This window comes from Ursus maritimus, unplaced genomic scaffold (assembly GCF_017311325.1).
Source record: "Ursus maritimus isolate PB19 unplaced genomic scaffold, ASM1731132v1 scaffold_8, whole genome shotgun sequence".
Classification (NCBI taxonomy): Eukaryota; Metazoa; Chordata; class Mammalia; order Carnivora; family Ursidae; genus Ursus; species Ursus maritimus.
Window position 1 is genome coordinate 34,512,490 of NW_024426996.1, and position 12,759 is coordinate 34,525,248.

The 12,759-nt window shown below is 34.3% G+C and overlaps 1 protein-coding gene across 1 annotated transcript in view; it reads right to left on the reverse strand.

Annotated features, from left to right (window-relative positions):
• Window positions 1-12,759, reverse strand: part of ADGRL3 (adhesion G protein-coupled receptor L3) — a 482,854-nt gene that overhangs the window by 279,696 nt on the left and 190,399 nt on the right. Inside the window, exon 4 of the mRNA XM_040624907.1 lies at window positions 11,511-11,527. Coding sequence (XP_040480841.1) covers window positions 11,511-11,527 — 17 coding nt within the window. The remainder of the gene's footprint in view (window positions 1-11,510; window positions 11,528-12,759) is intronic.

The window sequence follows — 12,759 nt, forward strand, 5'->3', positions numbered from 1 at the left end:
ATAATTTATTTCACTCATACTTGCTTTTTGAACATAGGTTTTTTTTTTTTAAACATTTCCCTAGTAAAATTATTTTTTTAAAAAGCAATCATATTATAAACTTAAAAACACAGTACAGACTTAGAAAACATAAGGCAAAAGTTATTCAAGCTAAGATTGAAAAAAAATACAATTTCAAACTATAGACATAGGAAATACAATACTCATAATAAGAACACCCATATTTCTCTTTGCAAGTTAGGAAGGTAATTATATACATAAAGCTTTCAAATAGCTTGACTAGTCTCATTTATAAACTATTATAGTTTATACCACTACTTAACATAATAGTCTTGCTTTTTACCCATCTCAAGGATTGATCTCTTCAGAAGAAACTACTCTGCAACTCATTTTCTCAGGCCTAAGATTTTCCATGTCAGTCTTAAGAGAAATAAACCTCATGAGGCTACACATTTACAGGGAATGCTCTCATACTAAATAAGTGGATTCATAATCTTTATTGAAGAAACTTCTTTGCCTCCCACTTATCAATATTTGATATTATGGAAAAGTATCTTTCAGAAAAATTTATTAGAAGGTTGACATAAATAATGAGCCATCTGTTCTGGCCTTTTCTGAAATTCTTAATCAAGTTAACACACCTTTGTAAAAATAAATTGAAATCCTCAGCCATGTTATGGCTACGTATCTCTCAAATTAGATTCCATTTTTATTTTTAAAGTACTGACCAATACAAGTCAGGAAAAATTTTGAGAAATTGTAACATATTCATGTAACTCACCAAGAAGCATCCTGTTTATCTCATAAACATTTGTCTCATTAGACACAATTTGCCTACATCAGAAAAAAGAACAGGCACCACCAAAAAACAAGGGGAAGAGTTGGGGAAAAATGGGTTCAGAACACAAACTTAAAAATCACAGATTGCAGTTGATATAAATCTAAAAAAATTCAATGGAATGGATGAACTGAAATATCGCACAATAAATAAAACTCTAGGGAAGTTTCAAAACAAGGGAGAATACTGTTTTGGGTCATTGCGTTTGGGTGAGATTTTTGTGCTTTGACTTAAGCTCTTTTGTGTTCTATTGTCCAAAATCACACTCATTTCTCTCCAATGACTCTTTTGAAAGCTCAGTATCACATGTGTTAGAAGACAAAACTAGTCTATACCAAAAGTTATGCTTGGGGCACCTGGGTGGATCAGTCAGTTGGGCCTCCGACTCTTGATTTCGCATTGGGTCATGGTCTCAGGGTCCTGAGATCAAGCCCCACATCCTTGGGCTCCATGCTCAGAGGGGCGTCTGCTTGAGATTCTCTCACTTTCCTTCTCCCTATCCCCCCACTCATTCTTGCTCTCTCTAAAATAAATAAATCTGAAATTAAAAGTTATGCTTAAAAAGTTGCAAATGGGTTATTTTTTAAAGATTCCTTATCTCATCAACATACAAATCTTATTTTAATAGTATTTCTAGGACTCTTTTAGCAACTCTATATATACTGTTATGGTTTATCATCATCCTCAGTCTTTATCGAGTGACTGCAGTGTTCACTGGATTATATGCCTCATTACAGGTCAGTTAAATCCTTTACTTAGCAGATGCACTTCATTTTGTGACTAGAATACTCACAAATCTGAGTTCAGACGGACAACTAAAAGAAGTGTAAGAAATCACCTTAAGAAATTTAATAGTCTAGAAAGCTTGGACCCAAGGCACATTACAATGAAAGTGGAGGTTGGGAGTGGGAAGTCATACTGAAGTTGACATTTTTCAGCAACTAGACTATAAAAATATAGATAGAACTAATTTTGTTCCTTGAAATACTTCTAAATATATATACTTTTAAGAATCGTATACAGAGGATTTATAGTCTTTTTTAAACATTATTTATTTATTTGGCAGAGGGAGAAAGAGCGAGAAAGCACAAGCAGGGGGAGTGGCAGAGGGAGAGGGAGAAGCAGGCTTTGTGCTGAGCAAGGAGCCCGATGCGGGGCTTGATCCCAGGACCCTGAGATCATGACCTGAGCGGAAGGGAGACGCTTAACCGACTCCACCCAGGTGCCCCTTATATTCTGAAGTATAAAATGTATACACACACAACTTTAGTTTTATTTCACATAAAACTCTTCGTCTTATTCTAAAGCACAGTTATCCTAACTTCTTGGTGACTAGTATTTCTTCAACAAATACTTAATGAGGAAGACAGGATATGTGATACAAAGTGTTGATAAGGTATTTGTTATCTTGTAAATACTATCTTACAATTTAATGGATATTGTTATTTTTCAAGGAACTTTTACTTCTGTTTTCTCAATTGTCATTAGGTAAAATTTTACTTTTAATTCTCTGGTCTTGGTCTAACTTGAGAAATTTTAATTCTCTGGTCTCGGTCTAATTTGAAATAAACTGGCATAAGCTGTAGCATAAGTAAAGCTAGTTTCTGTTACTTGCTGTTTATTCAAAATTAAGATTTATTAGGCAGTTTCACTTTGGAGAAAATTATTATGTTCTTGCCTATGTCATGACTGGCTGTAGCTCATTTATCATTTATTTGCTATTTTCAAGACTCAAGTAAAACAATCCTATAATTTAAGTTGAAACAAGCACACACAAATCATATTCCCGTAACAAAAACTGGCAAGGCAAACATAATTTGTCATTGAAAAGCTCAGTTACATTTAGGATTAGCCAGTCACTGTCATCATCTAATTCTGATTCTAGAAGCTTCTGTCCCCTGGGGGGAAAAATATTCATACAAACAAATTGTACGGATACAAGTTAACACCCTTGCCACTATATCCTTCATAACCTCACAGTGCCTGGCACATAATAAGTACTCAGTGAACAGCTACTGAATTAATATATAATCCAAATAGAGGTGATTAATTCTGCTTCTTAGTATTTTAAGCATATAGCAAAAAGAAAAAGTGGTGAAGAAAATCTGGATTTGCTATACACATACATACAGGGTATTATCTGTATAATGTCTTTGTATATTTTAATGGATGTAGAGGAAAGTACAATTTATGAGCAATATGTATCGCCAACTCATTAAATGTAAAACTGGAGGGGGAAAAAAGGAAAATTAAAAAAAAAACTGTACGGATAGTCTTGAGGATTATATTGGCAAGAAGAAAGTGTTGCTATAAAACAGCGGGCAATGATCTAAAAACACAGACCGAAAATGCTCCCTTTTCTCCTCTCTGTAATGAGATCATAAATAAATGAATTGTACGATGACATCTGTGCTCAGCCTTCTTCAGTACCTCCTGTCTTTTGGTCTGGTCCAATATCCTGAATTCTGGCATTATAGCTGTCATTGTTCATTTCCAATCCTCTTTGGAACTAGTTACTCTCTTTTTCTCTCTTCACTTTTAATCCCCAAACTATTTTTATTGTCCATTCAGCCTCTGCAAATATGTTTATATATTTCCTTAAGTGATTTCATTGTTGTCCTTTGTCAAACTTAATGTCATAAGCTACATCCTGTGGTTAGAGTAAATGACAAATTCAAACTAAGGGTAATTTTATTCTGTATAAAAGGCAGAAACGGAAAAAAAAAAGACTAGTAAATTTTCCCTTTATTTCCCAACAGTTCATAAAAGAGATATAATATATAGCCAATAGACATATTATTGTTTAGAAAAATAAGATGTTATTAGTTCTATTCATATCTGTACCATATGTAGTACTTTTGAATTGCATTTTTTAATTAGAAAAGGTATGGATGAGAGAGCATATGCATGCGTTGCCAGGCTTTTCCAAATTGCATTGCAAATTACAAAGAAATAAAATTGTTGTGTGCTAAAAATTGTTAGAACTAAACTGTCATAACTAAGAACTATGAAATTGTGTCTAATTCTAATGTAGCTTAAATTTTCTTTTCTTTTAAACTGTAAGTCATACCATACATTTTCTATGTTATATAATCCAATGAGGCCTCTGTAATATAAATAAAAAACACTTATGGGGAACATGAGATAGTTATAGAACATTAAATAATTTACCAATACCTATTTTTATCATTGAAATTTGGTAGTATTTTAAACAGTATTATTTTCTTGGTTACATCTGGCTGTACTATTAAAATATATTTGGGTACGCTTATCACTAGCCAGCCGGGCAGTGAAGGAGACAGCAATAAGGCAAACTAAGTGAGTAGTAAAAAATCAGTCTTGGATGAAAATTTGCTGGTGTATCATCCATAAACAAAGCCGCTATAAGCGAATAATCAAAAGTTTACAATAATACTTTCACTTGTATAGCACTTTATAACTTAACAAAATGTTTTCACGTGAATCACTTGATTTAATTCTTCAAACAACACTGTGATGTGGTATTTATTATTCCTGTATCAGAGACAAGTGAGCCAAAACTAAAAAGGTTAAAAGATTTGACCAAGAACAACACTGGTAGATGGCAGAGTCTGTCATTTATCTAACCCTACACTGGCTCTTACAACAAGCAAACTCAGTAAAACTGTTGCATTCTCGCTCTCCATTTCCCTTCTGTCAACAAATCCAGGTAGGGGTGCACTTCAGAGGGATAAAGAACACAAACGGAATCCTCCTGAGGGTAGGCACTCTGTTGTAAGAACGAACTTTCACTAAGCATGTACCGTGTGCCACCCAGTGCACTGCAGTGTGCCATACAACACTAATTTAACCATCTCGCAGCAACCTTATGAAGTAGATACTCTCCTTATCTTAACTTTTCAAGTGAGGAAACAGGTACAAAGAAGCATTGTTCTTTTGGTTAGTAAGTGGTAGAGCTGGAATTCAAATATAAGTTTTGATCTTACTCATTATTGCATTTCCAGTGCTCAGCACATAGAAAAAGCTCAATGAGTATTTCTTAGGCCTCCATGCAATGATGAACTGCACTGTAGCATTTCAGAGAATGAGACTGGATGCCACATTCTTCAGTGCTATTGACCCTGAGTGTGAGGCAGAGCATCTCTCCAGAGAAGATAAAATAATAAAAAAACAGTGGTTCCTCATTTCTTGGCCAAGGAAACAAGATACTTCTTATCACTAGAAACAAACCTGTGCTGCATACCTCATGTCCTGTTAATTCTCATTATTCTGAAACAGAGAACATTCTCTTTTTCCCCTTCACATACACCAAGAAAATACAGAAGCACTTCAGTAAATAGAAATAAAAAGATCTGTGAAGTTCATTAATTTTTTTGGTATAGTGCATATCAAAAATTCTGACAGACATCTGTCTCTTTCAGTAAATAAGGTGCTAATTCTTTATTTAATGAAAGACGGGTAATCTCTGCAGCTCAGCTTCTAAATTATGTTTTTCAAATAATACCCGTGCATCAGTGAATAAAAGTGCCGCTCAAGCACCTTGTACTACAATGGCTTTATATAATGTGTTTTCAAAATTATTACCTTCTAATGAATTTCATCCTGGAGTGTGTAGATTGAAAATGTCAGTAATTCATAAGATGCTTTCACTAGCCACATTCTAATTTAAACATTTAAATACAATATCTATAGATGATGCAGAAACTGAGGCGACCTTTTGTTTTGTAGTAAATTTCCATTTTTCTGACGGATCTGTAAAATCTTTTGGTTAATTTAAGATTTTAAAAGAAAATGGTGCTATTAGTAGACTCTGGGGAATATATTGGTAATAGCTTTTAGAAAGATAATTTTTCAAAGGCATTGGTAGCAGTCAACATTACGTTTGGTTCATCAATGATATACCCTTGTCATAATGATTTGTCACCACTATGTAACAACCACATGGCATTTAAAGTTGCTGAAAGGGGACACCTGGGCGGCTCAGTAGGTTAAGAGTCTGCCTTCAGTTCAGGTCATGATCCCAGGGTCCTGGGATGGAGTCCCGCATTGGGCTCCTTGCTCAGAGGGGAGACTGTTTTTCCCTCTGCCTGATGCTCCCCCTGCTTGTGCTCTCTCTCTCTCTGACAAATAAATAAATAAAAACGTAAAAAAAAATAAAGTTGCTAAACAGAAAACAAAAACAAAGGGAGAGTCCCTTCAGAGTGTATAAGACTATGCTATATACATAAACACACATGCATATTTGTATTAGGCCCATGGAATGTATTTGTTGTTTGCAAGACCCTTAGAGCTGTGAATACAGAGAGAAGTAATAACAATCATAATACCTAACAATTCCTGAATATGTACTATGTGACTGGTTATGTGGATAATTTTATTTAATCCTCAAAGAAACTCTATGAATTTGGTGGTACTACCATGAATATGATACAGAGGAGGAACTGATCTCTGCCTTAGGGAAACTTACAGTCTAATAATCAGTGATTTTCAGTGTAATAATTTACCAAAAATAAGCTATTTTTAAATGCATTCAGGGGAATCTGTGTAAAGAGATTAAAAACAGACAAAAATAGAAGTGAATAGCAGGGAGAGGGAATCATTAAGAGAAACCAAAGTTAAAAACAAGAGGAGAAGCAGTTTAGCTAAAATCAAATTTCTTATGGAAAATGTCACCCGTTTGTTCCTGAGAAATTTATTTTTGACTGATTCCTACTACTAGGTTCTATGCATCCACTGCTTATGCAATAAATAAGATATTCAAAATTAATCTAATCTAATCCTAGATTTAGTTAATATGTTATAATTACTGTGGTTTGGGGGCTGAATATTATGTTAGATGTCATTTAGTCTCAGATAATATTTTACAAATTAAAAAAATGAAGCCAGAGAATTAGATATTAGCACCAAATCACAATTTCCTTTTTAACTCTTAATAGTACTAAAAACAAATTATGAAATAATGTAATATTTTTTGATTCATTTTACAATTTTATGTATTGTGGGGGCAGGAATGACTGTTCTAATATTCTGATGAGAAACATCAAAAGCTAAAAGAAATCAAGTTGCTTTGCTTTTGACCCAACATTGTTCCTTCAGTCTTACAAAAGCTCTTAGGATCTTGTGATTTAATCGTGGAATTGGAAGTTTTTATCATCACCTGGTGCAAGAGAATGAGATGACAAAATGCACAGAGTCATCATTAAAGGGAAAAAAACCCGATACACACAAAAAACACCCTGAGGAGTAGTTTAGGAATCTGAGGAGCTACTACATACTTTGGTACCTTGCAGAAGTACTCTGAATACCCCAACCAATTTGGGACTGGATTCACTAGCCAAAAAGCAGAAAATATTTTGTATTACCTAACATCATGGTTAATAAAAACAAGATAAATAATACAGATAGGATTCCTAGAACCATAAACAAAAACAAAAAAAACTTAATCTCAGAAGTCATTAGCAAAAATACACACTGCACATATATCCCATACATGCTAACTGAATCTTTTGAAAAGTAGATTTAAGATTCTTACTCATTTGTTTTTTTGGTGTTTGAAAATTGAGATGCTAATATCAATGCATCTGAATAAATTCCAAGTCTTCAGATTCATTACCATAAATTTCCAAAAGTGTGTTTCTTATAATATTTTTCCAATTTTATGTCTTTTTAATCATATAGGCTAATCATATTCTTCACAATGGTTTATTTATTTTTACTTCATATACTCCACACTTATATTTATTTTTCAACTTTTCTCACTCTGTGGCCCTGTTCAGAATGCCTCAGATCTCCTATTCCTAGTTAAGCCAAACTCTATCTCTCGGTTATAAGTTCTTCCTTCATAAATACTGCTTTACTTACCAGTACCATATGGAATAAATGTATAATTTCAACTTAGTTTGTGGGGGAGGGAGATTTTCAATAATGTTCTAGTCTGGGAATTGGCAAGCTTTTTCTACAAAAGGACAAAAAGTAAGTAAGTTAAGATTTATGAGCCACAAACAGGCCAGCTGTTGTCATCACAGTCTTCTTCTTTTTCTTTTCCTTTTTTTTTTAAACATCTCTGAAAAAATGTAAAAGATACTCTTAGCTCATGGGCTAGTTGGAAAACAACCCACTGGATGTTTATCCCATGATCACTGTTTGCCAATTATCAATTCTAGTTCATTATACTTATACTGTCTCGCTATTCTCTTTGGCACTTGGTATTTTTATCTTCTCTCTATCTTTCTTCAGGAAATATATGGAGGTTTTTGAAGGCAGAGAACCCTATACCATTCACCCAGGCATTACTGGGTTCTATCTCATTGTCTTATTATAACAGCTGGTCAATAAATGTTGGCACTGACATGCTTTTAAAATCATAGGCAAATGGCTACAAATATAAACTCGGTATGGTTTGTTCAACGATATGAACAAAGGAGAAGAGGACAAATCTTACAGATGGGAAAGCATGTCTTTCATTTCTGCTAAGTAGCACACAAAATTCTCCTTAGTACATCTTATCTCTCGATAGTGGAGTTCATTATCTTTCTCACTATCTATTTATAGAACTGCACATAGCAAAATATTTATTCTACATTCAATTGTTAACAAAGATTTTGTAATCTCTGTGAAATTCCTCCTTAATAACATTGAAACAGGCTATTTTTAGTCCAGTTTACTTAGCATTTATGGTATGTAAGTCTTTTTGCTAAATACACAATTTACTTCATCTTATTTAATCCTCAGAACAACCCTGTTGAGATTATTGTCACCATTATACAGATGGGCAGACCCGAGTATAGAGGTCATTACCACTTAGTAGAGCTGGTATTTGAACTTCTGAGCCTACAGTCTTAGCCTCTATGCTTTGCTTTCTGGCAAACTAGAAAAGTGATGATGACAAAAATAACGAGGATAGCTAATATTAATTGAGTATTTACCAATTACCAGTTTATGGTTTTAAAGAATTTACATGTATTATCCACTTAACAATTATATTACCACTATAAAGTAGATAGCATTATTAGTTCAATATTAGAAAGAAAGAAACCATGATACATATAAATTAAATAAATAGTAAGTGACAGACCAGGATCCAATGTCAGGCCTCTGACATCAGAACTCAAGTGCTACCCCAATGTTTATAGCAGCAATGTTCACAATAGTCAAACTATGGAAAGAGCCCAGACGTCCATCGACAGATGAATGGATAAAGAAGATGTGGTATATATATATAGAACTGAATACTACTCAGCCATTAAAAAAAAAAAAAAAAAAGAAATCTTGACATTTGCAATGATGTGGATGGATCTAGAGGGTATTATGCTAAGCAAAATAAGTCAATCAGAGAGAGACAATTATCATATGATCTCACTCATATGTGGAATTTAAGAAACAAAATAGATGATCATAGGGGAAAAAGAGGAAAAAATAAAACAAGACAAATCAGAGAGGGAGACAAACCATAAGAGACTCTCAATCATAGGACATAAACTAAGGGTTGCTGGAGGGGAAGGGGATAAAGCAGATGGGGTACCTGGGTGATGTCATGAGCACTGGGTGTTGTATTAAGACTGAGTACAGTCTTAATATGAATCACTGACCTCTACCTCTGAAACCAGTAATACATTTTATGTTAATTAATTTAATTTAAATAAAAAAATAAACAACAAGAAAAACAGCAAAAGAGCCCGAGTGCTAAACAACTATCTTTCAAGTGCAAGCTACTTGCACTATTTATTATCATTGAATACTTTCATTGGCAGAGGGAGGAGAGAGAGTTCTTAGCTACTTCTATTACTTTCTAAATGTCAGCTCTGCTTTATCCACTGAGTTATATTTAATGGGTATAGAAAGTGATTTGATGGCCTACTGTTAGTGATAATATCTATTTTGATTTCAACAAAGAAACAAAAGTCTTTTAAAGTTAGTATTAATAACCAGTAATAACTTATATTGAAAAAACTTATGCTAAATTTTGCTAAAGAATCTCTTCTCAGAACCATCTATTTAAGATCTGTTTTTTGACAAGAGACTTTCTTGGGACACCTTTTAGGGGAGTGTCCGATTCCAGACTCACTGGGCACATGTTGGTCACCTGTAAAGTGAGGAGCTAGTTGTGACTGAAATCTATAATGTCTGCAGAGGGGAAAGAAATGCACGGGTGGAAGGATTAAATACGCCAAAAAAAGGGAAGGTGGCATACATAAAACTGTTTGCTACTTTTTTTCCTAATGAAAGAAGAAAACATGTTTTATGAATTACAGAGCTTAGAGCAAACTGCAGATGTAGCAGTTTTCTCCTGAGAGTTTCCTGTTTCTTCTCTAATTCTTCAGGGTCCATCACATTGCACCTGTGACAATTCTGTGTCAAGATTCCCCTGGCCCAGCCAAACATAGTTTCTATTTATTTCCCACTCGCAGTTGAAAGCATTTATAATGGGGTCTAGCTCTGCAATGTTATAATATTTGACACAAGAATTGCACGCTCCGAAGAAAGGGAGTATATTCTTCACGATCTGTTTTCTTGATGGATTTATGTTGTTCCTTGGAGAGATACTGACAGAAGAAATAAATACTTCTCGAGTGACCTCTGTGCCTTAGCAAGGTCAAAGTTGAGAAAAGAAATGAGCAGACAGCCCTTAAAATGTATGTAATGTGGTACAACACCCAAAGCGGAGACATTAAATCTAAAATTAAATTAAAACGAATAAATAATGAAGTATGCTTTCCTTCCCGTTCTTTATAACACTCAACCAACATCTGCTCAGTAATTCACTGAATGCACTTTTTGTTTATTATAGTGAAATGTGTCAAATTAGGGGAAAAGCAAGTTTAGAGAATGAAACAAGTGATCATTATTCTTTTCTCGATTGGACTAGTGGCAACATACTTTACTGTCTGTTTAAACTAACTAGCCCCCAACTGTTTGTTTTCCCTTGCAAGCTATCTGCAGAAGGATCATAAAAATGAATTTGCTGGTTAGAGCTCTGAGGAAGGAAATATCATGGTATAATATTATTAGGTGTGGGTTTTTTTTTTTAACTTTTTAATGAAATAAACTTCCTTGCAAACCAAACAAAAAAAGTTGATATCTACTAAAGTATAGTTGGTTTATTTTAAAAAACACAACATTAAACACCAAATAAATTTCAAATAGAAACTATATCTCCTCAGAAACCCTCACACTGTGACACACTCTCTTAATCTATTAGAAAGCTAGTCATATATATTCAAGGACTCTGTTTTATTCACTGCTGAGTCCCACCATCTAGAATAGTACCTGGAATAGAGAAGCTACACAATAAATAGTTTAAATTTATTAAATTAGTACAAGGGGCCTCTTACCTTTGATGCTCTTGAATAACTGGTATAACCTTACTCATATTACCAAAGGCAAAATAAAAAGAAACACAATTAAAAGTAGAATGTGGATATGGATTGCATAATTGCTGTGCTGGAGTAAATATTTTCTAAATATGAGGTTTAATTAATAAATCCATTTGAGTTTTGGCTTAATACCTAACTACTAAAACCAAACAAAACTACTATACTCTGTTCCATCACACTACATTTTACAATAATGAACACTGAAAACAAAATAGCTTGCAGTTTGGGGCATTTTCAAATATGACTGAATAAATGCATAATTTGAAACAACAAGCACTTAGAGCAAAAACAGCCAACAGTTGTTAAACGTTTAATGTGTGGAAACACTTTTAACTCACTGAACTATCAAAACAGCTCTTTAAGGTAAGTAGATTGTCACCATTTTATAGATGAAGAAAGTGTGGGGCAGAAAAATCAAGTTCACAAATCTTAAGGTCACATATCTAGTAAGAAACAGAATGAGGATTTGAAAAAAGACAATCTGGCTGTGAGGTTTATGGTCACTGGATGGTCTGCATCATCTCCCAAGAAATTACTGACAATTTTTCTCATCCAGAAAATGAAGTAACACAACAGTCTGATGCCCTATTTCGAATGTCAATAAAGTTTGAAAAAAATACATTCGATGCATGATATTTTGAATGAAATCTCAAGTTGTGAGTTTTGGCTGATTTGCCACTTATCTAAAAAGTATACGACTTCAGAATCTGCTATCTACTTTTAAATAAATGACACATAGAGTTGAAAACAGAGTGAGGAGGTAAGTTTTACATTTCTTAGACTTCTCAGGTTGATATTTTTTAATCCCAAGCAATGGCATCGTAACCTGCAAGTCTTCTCTGAACATCAGCTCTCTCGTTCCATGTGTAACATGGATTCTTCCGATCATGGTGAGGTTCTAGGCTCTACTGTGTCTAACAGTTTTAAAGAGGAGAGATTTGGGGTGCCTGGGTGGCTCAGTCATGAAGCATCTGCCTTCGGCTCAGGTCATGATCCCAGTGTTCTGGGATCGAGCCCCGCATCGGACTCCCTGCTCAGAGGGAAGCCTGCTTCTCCCTCTCCCACTCCCCCTGCTTGTGTTCCCTCTCTTGCTGGCCGTCTCTCTCTCTGTCAAATGAATAAACAAAATCTTAAAAAAAAATAAAGAGGAGAGATTTGTGATGGAAAATTATAAACCCCTCACAGCAAAAGTAAGAATCAAATGCTTATACTACCATAGGAAGAACAAAACGCAAAATTCTGGTGTGCAGCAACCTACGAGAACGGTTTTTCCTTCTTTTTGAAATGAAACGTAGTTTCTTCTGCCACTGAAGAACTGATGTCTTCATATCATGTCTAAGTCGAGTTTATGTATTTGAAGGAGCCAGCAGTCTAATGAATCTTCTCCCTCAGCTTAGTAAACTATGCATTGTCTATCTGAATTCAGGGCCATTAAATTCTTGCAAAGTGTTTACTGCATTATACGTATTATTGGTCCCATCATTGAACAGTGCCCTCTTTCTGTTTTATAGTTAATGTAGCATTTCTCCATGGCATCAATAGATTAAAACATTTACTACCAGAAAAAGT